Here is a 12332-nt window from a genome sequence, read left to right on the forward strand (position 1 = left end):
CAAAAGCATCAGCAAGTCCAACAATAACTTTCAGGAAAAATTTAAGTTATATTATAGTTCAGAAAACGCCTGATGTTTTAAAAAACACATTTTACTCAAGCATATAAATTATTAAATGTTCAACGTTTTTAAAATATACATTTCTCAAGTTTGTGTATTATACATACTATACCAGATTTAATAACAGAGTAAAACATTCAGCTAACTGCTCAGGACAGTTTTGAACAGCTTTCTGTAATCGGTGTAGAAATATTGGCCACAGCCTCACAAACTGTCAGTATAAAACATAAGCACTTTCCCCCTGAATTCCAGCTTCTCTTTAAACGTGTTAGGATTTGTGCACACCTGACACCCCGCCACCCGCTTGCACACTCGTCTGCAGAGTATATACAGGTCTAGTTTCTCTCGGCATGACAGCTCAGTGTAGAAGGAGGGGCGACGGGCTGCATCCCGCCACCCAACTAGCTTTACACCCGAAATAATTACACGGAAACTGTATTCTTTTAAAACACTGCTTGGCCCATTAGTTTCAGCCTCTTATTGGCTAATTCTCACATCTTGCTTTAACCCATATTTAGTAATCTGTGTAGCACCGCGAGGGGTGGCTTACCAGGAGAGATCTTAACCTGCATCTGTCTTAGAGAGGAGAGGCATGGAGACTGCCTGAGGTGTCTGCCTGACTCTGCTTTCTTTCTCCCACAATTCTGTTCTGTCTATTCCGCCTACCTAATTTTCTGTCCTATTAAAGGGCCAAGGCAGTTTCTTTATTAACCAATGAAAGTAAGACATAGACAGAGGACCCTCCTCCATCAACTCAGGCTGTTCTGCTTTAAAATCCCAGTACACATGTTATGTGACCTTGGTACTTTCTTCATATGTAAGTGTTTTAAATACATAAATGAGAGCAACATGCAACTGTAGTTGTCATTCAGAGGATTGCTATAAAAATTCAATAAAATGCTGAATACAGTGCTTGCCTGAGTCCTAGTAAAATCTCAGTAAATAACCAACGGTGACCAATCATGTGTGCCAATTAATAAAGCAAGAAACCATAAAATACATGAAACAGTAAAATGCTGAGAAATCTCTCCTGGTCAAGGGATTATTATTATTATCATCACATTCTTATTTATGTTGTGTGTATGGGGGCCCATGTGCTACACGAGCATGTGGTAGTCTTCTTTCCACCACGCGGGTCCTGAGAACAAACCACAGGCTGCCAGGCTCGCAGCAGCGCCCTTACCCGCTGAGCCATCTCGTCTGCCCCAGGTAACTATTCTCATTGCTACAATTCAGCAGTGTGTACCATATCTCTTATAAAAAAAAAATACAAATCCTTTAAAGGTCTGCAACACTTCTACAACTTGATAATAAGGAAATAGGCAAAAGCACGCAGAACAAGCTGGGCAAGGTGCTGCACACCTATAGAATCCCAGCACCAAGGATGTAGCCATGAGGATCAGAAGTTCAAAGCCAGCCTTGGTACACAGTGCTGTGGAACAATCCTTTTGCTCACTGTGAATATGCATTACTCTGACTGGTTAACAAAGAACTGACAGGCCAATAGCTAGGCAGGATTTTCTGGGCAGAGAGAACACTGGGAAGAAGGGTAGAGTCTGAGGAGTCAAAAGGAGGCACCATGAGACCCAGAGCAAGCAGGAGGGGAAGGACATAGAGGAGGTATATGAGCCTGGGACAGCACACAGATCAACGGAAATGGGTTAATTTAAGTTATAAACCTAGCTAAAACAGCCTAAGCTATGGGAGCATTTATAATTATTAAGTCTCTTTGTGGTTACTTGGGGAATGGCTGGTGGGACAGAAAAGTCTGACTACAACATAATGAAATCAAGGCCAGCTGGGGCTCCAGAAGACTCTGTTAAACAAAACTCACAAATTAAAAAAATCACAAATACCATAAAGGTAACAGAGATCAATTATAGTAGTATATTTATACAAATGCAATAATTACTGTTTTACAAATGACAGTATACACTATTGATTTAAAATGATAGTCTCACATGTTATCAAATTCTTTGGAGGCAGGCTGTGAATGTACTATCATAGTTTTACAGTTTTTAAAAAATGTTTATTATCTTAAGTTATGTGTGTATGTATCTGCATGTGATATGTGCACGCGGCGAGGTGCTCAGAGGCAGTGGTGTCAGACTTCCGAGGCTGCCAGATGTGGATGCTGAGGATGGAACCCAGTTCCTCCGCGAGACGGGCTCTCAACCCTACAGCTGCCCCACTTCTCCTGCCTCCCAAACTTTATTTTACTATACGATTTATTGACACATAGTTTTTGTTTTATTTAATTTTGGTTTTCAAGACTGGGATTCTTTGTGTGGCACCACCTCTTGCTGTCCTAGAACTCACTCTGTAGACCAGGCTGGCCTTGAACTCACAGAGATCCGCCTGCCTCTGCCTCTGCCTCCCAAAAGCTAGGATTAAAGGCATGCACCTCCACCACCCTGTGACACATATCAAATTTTAAGTCAGTATTCTTATGTGTAGATGTACAGATGTGTAACAAAGAATTGTCAGTCATGACTTCAGGGAAGCAGGACTCTATGTGGCTTTAACACATCTCTCTTTTCTCCTCTGTGCTTTCTCATCCTACAGACTGGTGCTCCGGCTGTGATAGTGTCTCCTGCTCCACAGATTTAATCTGAGAATTTCCACAAACCTTTGTCCGATGCTGCTCGTTTAGTCTGTTCAAGTATGAGGTGCTCCGGTTCCCATGGCAGTACTTTTCCTTTCTTTTTTCCACGTCTTCTTTTAAAGTGATGGGCAAATAAGATTACAGATACAGCGCTCACCGCAGTCACCACAAACAGCTTTTTAGCTACTGGTGAAAATTTGATCTGGAAAAGATTGGGAAAAAAAATCTCATAGTTTTTCACTAAAATTAGCTGTTGGAGGATATCTGATGACACTGTGAGCCCTTAGACTGTGTTATTTACTGGAAAAACCTGTTTCTAGTTGTGGTGTGGCCCAGCCCTAGCACATATCTTTAATCCAAGAGCTTTTTGCTTGAATATTGTAAACAGGATTAAATAAAGTCAACCATAGGTCAAGAGGAGAAGTAAGCAACCAGTTGACAGGAAGTGAACATAAGATTATTAAGAAAAACCATAGAGAGAGGGAGTCAGGAGGCTGGATAGAGGCACAGGAAATAGAAGAGAGGAACTTTGAGATGGAGACTTGTTTGAGATGGCATATGAGGAAAGTCAGGGGGTGCTGTTCTCTGCCTCGCTGAGCCAGCAGGCTTTCACCCCAGCATCTGGCTCCCAAGTTTTTATTGGCAAATTAGAATGTTTGAGATTTTGTTAAAAAAACAAATACAAAAAAAAAAAAAAAAAAAAACAACAACTAGCCTTTAATACCAGCACTAGGGAGGCAGAGATAGGTGGATCTCTGAGTTCGAAGCCAGCCTGGTCGACAGAGCTAGTTCCTGAACAGTCAGGGCTGCACAGTGAAACTATGCCTTGAACCCCCACCCCAAAAACACAAAACCCCTAAAATTAGATCGTCTATAAACATTATGAAGAGTCTATGTATCCCTCTTTTAGGGCCAGCCAGTCTGTTTTAACACTCTGTTACTCACTGCTCTGAAGTTATCTAAGTTTGGAATGTACATTATTATTTCAAAGTCAGTAGATATGTAGAATAATTCAACCCTGTGAACATTTATAGACAAAGTGATGATTAATCTATGCAACTGAGTCTTCTTGTGGGGGAGAGGGCTCTTCTGTGTAGCTCTGGCTGTCCTCGAACTCACTCTGTAGTCCAGGCTGGCCTCAAACTCGAGAGATCAGCCTGTCTCTGCCTCTCAAATACTGGGATCAAAGGTGTGTGCTACCACTGCCTGAATCTTCTATATGAACAATTAGCAAGATTTTTAAGTACAGAAATGATTACATCAAACTTTAAAGCTGAGCTCATTTTTAAAAGCCATATCTGGAATTTTAGGCAAACAGAAGTTAACTTATTTCTAAATACCACAGGAATAAGTGATTTTACTCATAAATTAACTAAAAAATATTTTTAGAATCCTACTGTCTGGGTTCTACATTACTTGGCGCCAATGCCCTCTCCTGGTCTCTATGGACCATGGCATATACACAATGCCCAGACATATACACAGGCAAAACACCCATACACATAAAATCAAATATTTTTAAATTAGAATAAAAGATCCTAAGAACAGACTATAACCACAGAACGAGTGGAAAGACCTGCAAGATGGCGACACAGAAACAAGCTCGCATCGTTAGCAGGGCTGTGGGGATGGAAACCAGCATGGCAGCTCCCCACAAAATGAAAAGAATAAATGCCTGATTCCGAAGTTCTACTTCTGAAAAGAACTGAAATCGGCGTCTGGCCCGTCTTCCCTCCTTTGTGTTTGGGTGCCCGTGGGCACGAAGGGGGCAGTAGGGTCTTCACAAACCACTGTCCACACTGACCCTGGCGCTCACTCATCTGGACGGATGAGCTGGCGCTCAGCACCAGGGCCTCCCCACGACTAGACAACAGTGGGTCCCCACGTTGCCTGGCTTTTCTGTTTGCCTGATTTTTAATGTGAATTCTGGGGATCAAATCTGGGTCTTCATACTTGAACTGAGACATCTCCCCAGCCCCATTTCTCTAGCTTATTTTTTTTTTTAAACAGGAATCCCTTTATAGTCCAGGCTGTCCTTAAATTCCTGCCTTTAGGGCTGGAGAGATGGCTCAGCACTTAAGAACACTGACTGCTCTTCCAGAGGTCCTGAGTTCAATTCCCAGCAACCACATAGTGGCTCAAAGCCATCTATAATGAGATCTGGTTCCCTCTTCTGGCCTGCAGGCATACATGCAGACAGAACACTGTATACACAATAAATAAATAAATTTACTAAAAAAAAAAAAAAAAAAAAAAAATCCTGCCTTTACCTCTGGGGCGCTGAGGTCACCGGTGTGTGGCACCGTGATAGTTAAAAGCAGACTTTCAGAGACTACTTAGACATCCAGGATCACAGAAGCATTAGTCGAGATGGTTAAAACATGGAAGCAAGCCAAGTGGCTCACAGACAGATGAAAAGGTGAGCAAAGATTTGTGCATCCATACAATGGAATATTGACTCCATATTAAGAGGAAATTCCATTATCTGTCACATGTGGATAAATCTTGAAGATATGCTTAGTAAAACACACGAGTCATTAAAAAAAAAGAATAATGGGGTTAAAGGTATATGTTACCACACCTGGATAAGGTTTTTTTTTTTTTTTTTTTTTTGGTTTTTTGAGATAGGGTTTCCTCTGTGTAACAGTCCTGGCTGTCCTGGAACTAGCTCTCACAGAGATCTGCTTGCCTCTGCCTCCCAAGTGGGATTAAAGGCGTGCGCCACCACTGCCCGGCTAAGAAAGGAAAACTTTTTAAACTAATACAGCATATATAATCTACTTTAATGAAATATTTATATTTGCATAAAATATAAAATATTTATACATAATATATATATTGTGCCGGGCGGTGGTGGCGCACGCCTTTAATCCCAGCACTCGGGAGGCAGAGGCAGGCGGATCTCTGTGAGTTCGAGACCAGCCTGGTCTACAAGAGCTAGTTCCAGGATAGGCTCCAAAGCCACAGAGAAACCCTGTCTCGAAAAACCAAAAAAAAAAAAAAAAAAAAAAAAAATATATATATATATTGTGAAATATGTATACGCACATATACATATACACAAAAAATGTTTAAAGTCGGCATTAACTGCTTTAGCATTTTAATATGCTGTGTGACATCCTCCAGGGCTGGGAGGGTCGCTCAGTGGTGGTCTGCCGGCTCAGCAAACTCTGGGTTCAAGTCCTCATTACCACAGAACAGTCTCAAGGGAAACAAATGTCACAAACAAATTCCATTGAGCAATATAAACGTGCTATTCAAATTCAGTCCATTTCAGGTTTACCTGGGAGAGAGAATAGTACCAAGACACAGGCAGGTCGAACACTCTCAGTGTGGCCGTCCTCAAGGAGAACTGTGATTCTCTGACTGTTTCTTCGGACATGACTCCTCTACCTGATCTGGGTTCAATGAAACAGACATTAGTCAGCCACAGGGGCTTTGGTTGCTTTTGCCATGAAAGATGCAAAGTTAAATTCTTTCCAGCTGTGGTGTTGTTCATACCTTTAACCCAGTTCTTGGGAGGGAGAGGCAGGCAGATAGATCTTGAGTTTGAGGTCAGCGTGGTCTACATGGTAAAATTAGAGAGCCCACTCCTGCAGGTTGTTCTCCGGTGCCCACAGAGCACCTAATAATATAATAAAAATATTTAAACTGTCAATTTTGCAATTATGCATGCATGATATTGCAATGGAGCTAAAGCTGCCTTTATCAGTTACCAAAACAGCAAAGGAGAGCATGCACTGTGTTTATACTTAGTCTTGACCAAAGGCTAACCACAGCAAAGGAGAGCATGCACTGTGTTTATACTTAGTCTTGACCAAAGGCTAACCTAACTGTGATGAAAACGCAGTAGATTTAATCCTCATGTTCAAGTCAAACGTTTTCCTTAGAAAACAACAGTTTCTACCAGAAGGCAGAATGAATGAGAACACGTTACATATATACGTATGAAGATTCCCTGAGTCAAAAAGCCTTTGCTCTGTATATTAACCTAAAACAATTACAGGGAGAGGAGAGGGCATGGGGAGATTTGCATGTTCTAGAGCAGGGATCCTCACCCTTCCCAGTGCTGTGACCCATTAGCACAGTTCCTCACACTGTGGAGACCCCCAACCATAAAATCGTTTCCGTTGCTACTCCACAATGTAATTTTTCTACTGATATTAATAGTAATGTAAACACTATTTCCTGTGGCTGTAGGCAACTCCTCGCAAGGGTTATTCGACACTACAGTGGGGTCACGACCCACAGGTTGAGAACCGCTGTTCTAGGTTCTCTTTCTGGTTAAAGTTTTTCTATCTGAGTAACTAAAATCTAACTCTTCTCGATTTCCTTCACGCAAGTGTGCGTGGGTGCTGCCTGGAGTCCAGAATACGTTCTTGCGCATGGGAAGGAAACTCAGAGTTCAGTAGTTGGCCTGAATTTTCATACTTATTCTCACATTGCTTCATTTAAACAACATTCTACAAGTGTCATATATATACTACTATACTACATAACATATAATAAACAATTATTTATCATATGCAAGCGTGGGTGTCTTAGGGCAACCTGTGGTCTTTCCTTCTACCACATGCGTCCCAAGGATCAGACTTAGGTAGTCAAGCTTTTTGGCAAGTTCCTTAACCTACTGGGCCATCTCACCAGTGGCTGGCATTCTTGACACCAAAGGTCAGCTATTGAGCGGACCAGTGGCGGCACACACCTTTAATCCCAGCACGCAGGAGGCAAAGGCAGGCAGATCTATGAGTTCACGGCCAGTGTGGTCTATAGAATGAGTTCCTGGGCAAATGGAAAAACCCTGTCTCAGAAAGCAAAAGCAAACAAAGTCAATTACGTGTATGCTTACGTATTTTATTTTTTATTTTTATTTTTTTCTGTTTTTGTTTTGTTTTGTTTTTCGAGACAGGGTTTCTCTGTAGCTTTGGAGCCTGTCCTGGAACTAGCTCTTGTAGACCAGGCTGGCCTCGAACTCATAGATCTGCCTGCCTCTGGCTGTTCTTCCAGAGGACCGGGGCTGGTTCTCAGCACAGACAAGGTGGCTCACAGCCATTTCTAACTCTAGCCCCAGGGAATCCCACGCCCTCTTCTGGACTCCACGGGAACTGCATGTGCCTAGAGCACAGACACGCCTGCAAGCAAAACACCATACACTTAAGGGGATTAAAAAAAAAAAAAAAACCCACTGTCTGGTGACAAAAAAGCTTATTTGAATTTGCTGCAGTACTTTGCTCAAGAATCTTGACAAAGTTTTTTTTTTTTTTTTTTTTTTTTTTTTTCAAATTCTAGATATCTCGTTTCATTTCTCCAAGGAAAGCAGAAAATCACCAAGGAAGCTGAAGCCAAATGCAATCATTACTAACTGAAAAACTTCAAAAGTAGGCATTTCAGTTGATCACTGAAGTATAATTAAAATAAACACCGAAGCAGTTTCATGACTACTCAAATTTGTAAAAGAAATCTTAAAACATCACTAAAAATTACTTCATTCATTCCATTCCAAACACGGGCCTGTTAGAAAGTGCCATCAACCGAGTTTTCATTTTAAACATCCTAAAATTCGATTCCACAATTCTGGCTCTCTAAGCAAAAAGTAACGCTAGATTTTGACGTGAAGCATGAAATCTACACAACTTAAGTCTGAGGAGGAATTGTCTGTGTCTGTGTCTCTCTCCACCCCCAACAGGAGGAGGGGGGACAGGGTCCCCTATAAGCCAGGTAGGCCTCGGAATTCAGTAAGTAGGGAAAAAGGACCTTGGATCTCTGATCTTCCTGCCTCCACCTCCCAAGTGCTGAGGTGAGATTACTTACACGTGTGCACCCACTCCTCTGGTCATCTGAGGAGATGTTTTTAATGCGGTAAAAATCGTTACTGACAATAACCTAGTAACAAGAGCAGCCTGCGAGGTCTGTTTTAACACAGACGGCTAGTGGTCACACCTGTAATCCCATCACTTTGGAGGCAGAGGCAGGAGGATTTCCACCAGCTGGAGCCTGGTGTCGTTTTCACAATGAGTTCCAGACCAGTCTGGTGGGCAACAGGGTGGGGCGCTGTCTGAATAAAAATAAACATAATAAAACAAAATGTCTGGGGCGTTCCAGGTAGAGTAGATGCTTGGCGATTTTGGTCAGTGGGCCATTGCTTCTCTGCAGGCGCCCCCCCCAAGACAGGCGTCATCTATCACCCAGGCAGCTCAAGGTCCAGAGGCCGGCGTTCTCTGCACCCCGGATCTTCTCACCCTGCATTTGCCTTGCTCTCTCCCCACCCCGGATCTCCGCGCCCGGCACTTGCCCAGCTCTCTCCGCACCCGGATCTCTCCATCCCGATCTCCGCGCCCCGCACTTGCCCAGCTCTCTTCGCACCCGGATCTCTCCATCCCGATCTCCGCGCCCCGCACTTGCCCAGCTCTCTCCGCACCCCGAATTTCCACACCCCGGATCCCCACGCCCCGCACTTGTCCAGCTCTCCGCACCCCGAATTTCCACACCCCGGATCTCCACGCCCCGCACTTGCCCAGCTCTCTCCGCACCCCGAACTCCCCACCCCATCATCTCCGCACCCAGACCTCCACCCCGCTCCTCCCACGAGCGCGCTCGCCCGCACCTGCGCCTCGTCAGCCTCCAGCCGCAGCCAGCACGGAGCAGCCTCGGGCTGTGGGAGGCAGAGTCCTTCCGGGGTCAGGCCGCAAAGGTAAGGAAAGTGGAGGGCACTGGCGGGCTGCGTGAGGGGCTACGTGAGAGGCCGCTCCCGCCATATTTGTTCAGGGCAGTGGGCTCTATGCGGAATTGCAAACCTTTGGACACCAATCAATAGGGAGCATGGAAGCTGGGAACCTTTCAGGAACATAGGACCATTTGGTCAGCCCGGTTAAAACTATGAAGAGTTTCTCAGTAAAAACGGTCATGGCCACTCAGGATTAAAGAAAATATAATAGGCACACAGCATGCGTGTGCGCGGACACACATGCACACCTTTTTGAGCCCCAGAAGCCCATCCTAGATCCCAAATTAAGAATTTCTGGGCTGGGAATGCAGGTCCGTGGTAGTTTGTGCTGAGCATATACGAGGCTGTTCAATGGATATAAACCCTCCCCAAACCAACCACGCACCTCTGTCACAGACCGAGGCCTCAACTGAGTGAGGTTACAGGCATGGCAAATGGACCTATATAAATGATGCATTTATTATTAGCTTAAATTCTCTACGGCTGCTTGGCAGTGGTGGCGCACACCTTTAATCCCAGCACTCGGGAGGCAGAGGCAGGCGGATCTCTGAGTTCGAGGCCAGCCTGGTCTACAAGAGCTAGTTCCAGGACACCCAGGGCTACACAGAGATAACCTGTAGGAAAAAAAAAAAAGCTTTTAAAAATCTCCACCAAATTAGGTAACCTAAGAATAGCAATGAAGTTAAGAATTAGTTAGATTGAGGATTAAAAATCAAACATTAGTGGGGCTGGAGGGACAATTAAGAGCTCTTGTCTCTCTTGTGCAGCTTATAACTGCCCGTAACTCCAATTCCATGGGGATAGGATGCTCTCTTTTGGCTTTGGTGGGTGCCTGCATACAGGTGGTACACATACAAACATGTAAAATAAATTATCTCCAGAGCAGCAGTCACACCCGCCTAACAGCTGAGTGGCTGGCCTCTCTGACAGCCGCAACCCCCGCCCCCCCACACAGAGTAACCCCAAAGACAGCCTTAGCTACTGAGCAAGCAGCAACCCCTGCTCCCCCACACAGAGTAACCCCAAAGACGGCCTTAGCTACTGACAAGGTGATGGGCAACCTGGAGCTTGACGGAATGTACTAAAATGCTGAAACGATCTCAAAGCAAGAATTTCTGTAGAGGAGATTTTGCTGGGGGCACATCTCCTTTCTTATTGGTTTTTAAAAATACATATTATTTATGTAAGTACATGTCTTCATGGTTTTTTATTGTTTTTATTAATATATATTTTTCTGCTCCCCTCCCTTCCTCTCCTCTCCTCTTCTACCCTCTCCCATGGTCCCCATGCTCCCAATTTACTCAGAGAACTTGTCTTTTTCTACTTCCCATGTAGATTAGATCCATGTATGTCTCCCTTAGGGTCCTCATTGTTGTCTAGGTTCTCTGGGATTGTGGATTGTAAGCTGGGTTTTCTTTGATTTATGTCTAAAAGCCACTTATGAGTGAGTAATATGATATTTGTCTTTCTGGGTCTGGGTTACCTCACTCAATATATGTTTACTAGATCCATCCATTTGCCCACAAATTTCAAGATGTCATTATTTTTTTTCTGCTGTGTAGTACTCCATTGTGTAAATGTACCACATTTTCCTTATCCATTCTTCGGACAAGGAGCATTTAGGTTGTTTCCAGGTTCTGGCTATGACAAACAAAGCTGCTATGAACATAGTTGAGTACATGTCCTTGTGGTACAATTGAGCATCCTTTGGGTTTATACCCATGTAGCTGAATGCGTAAAAGGGGGTGAAGACACAAATTGAATAATCCCAAGGTAACTCCAAAAGATTCCAGTTATAATTCTTTATTGTAAAGGGAAAACTCACAGAACAGGAACGAGAAGTCCAACCTCAAGGTGTGTGACGTGGGAACAAGAGAGCAAGAGCTGGGCGAGCCAGCAGTTTTCTCTGGATACCCAAAGGTCACGCCCCAGCGGTTTTCTCTGGATACCCAAAGGTCACGCCCCAACCTGGTCCAGCCTCTTCAAGGTCATTGGCTGAAGGAGGTTCCCCATCATACCCAAAAGTGGTATTGCTGGGTCTTGAGGAAGGCTGTTTCCTAATTTTCTGAGAAATCGCCATACTGATATCCAAAGGGCTATACCAGTTTGCACTCCCATCAGCAATATATCTTGTATGAAGTATGAGTGTACAAATATCCCACAACATGTGTGTGTATGTGTGTGTTGAATTTGTGTGTACCACATGCATATAGGAACCCAAGGAAGCCAGAAAAGGTCACCAAATCTCTTAGAATTGGAATTACAGATGCTAAGAAGCTAATTCAGGTCCTCTGTGTGTGCATGTGTGTGTGTGTGTGTGTGTGTGTGTGTGTATGTGTCTGTGTGTGTGTGTGTGTATACTCTCCGTGTCAAAGGCCAACAATTTTCATGGCTGGAGTTAAAGGGGGTTTATAAGCTGTTCAACATGGGGAAACACACACTGTGTACATATACAATATTAATAAATAAAAATTTAAAATACTTTTTCTCTGTCTCCTGACATTTACTGCTGTACAAACAGCCAGATCGCATTCCTACCACCACCACAGCTTTCCTGTGCCACAGACCGGACCCTTGAATTTCACAAGTCAAATAATCCTTCTACCCGGACTCTCAGAAAGCAGGATGGAGAAGCAGGAGGACCAAGAGGTCAACGCCAGTCTAGGCTATGTAACAGGGGCCTGTCTTGAAAATAAAATACCAGGGCTGGAGAGATGGTTCAGCAGTTGCAAACCCAGGCTGCCCTTCTAGAGGAGTTGGGTTCAATTCTTAGCACTCACAGGACAACTCCCAACCATCTGTAACTCCAGTCTGGAGTATCTGACACCTTCTGGCCTCCTGGGTCATCACATAGGCAGATGATGTACAGACATATATATATAGACAAAATGACCATATAAATAAATAAAGTTAATTAAAAATTATCACCAAAACAAAGCAAAC

At 43.7% G+C, this 12332-nt stretch overlaps 1 protein-coding gene across 3 annotated transcripts in view; it reads right to left on the reverse strand.

Annotated features, from left to right (window-relative positions):
* Positions 1–9391, reverse strand: part of Miga1 (mitoguardin 1) — a 53451-nt gene extending 44060 nt beyond the window's left edge. The window contains exons 1-4 of one of the 3 annotated variants that reach the window (XM_038311187.1): positions 9270–9341; positions 6167–6290; positions 5949–6063; positions 2690–2867 (exon numbers count right to left, since the gene is read on the reverse strand). In XM_038311187.1, the coding sequence (XP_038167115.1) occupies positions 2690–2867; positions 5949–6047 (277 nt within the window). In that variant the 5' untranslated portion in view covers positions 6048–6063; positions 6167–6290; positions 9270–9341. Of the gene's footprint in view, positions 1–2689; positions 2868–5948; positions 6064–6166; positions 6291–9269 lie in introns of all 3 variants that reach the window. The other 2 variants (XM_038311186.1, XM_038311188.1) reach the window with 2 other exon arrangements.
* Positions 9392–12332: the final 2941 nt, after the last annotated feature.

This window comes from Arvicola amphibius, chromosome 14, assembly GCF_903992535.2.
Source record: "Arvicola amphibius chromosome 14, mArvAmp1.2, whole genome shotgun sequence".
NCBI lineage: Eukaryota > Metazoa > Chordata > Mammalia > Rodentia > Cricetidae > Arvicola > Arvicola amphibius.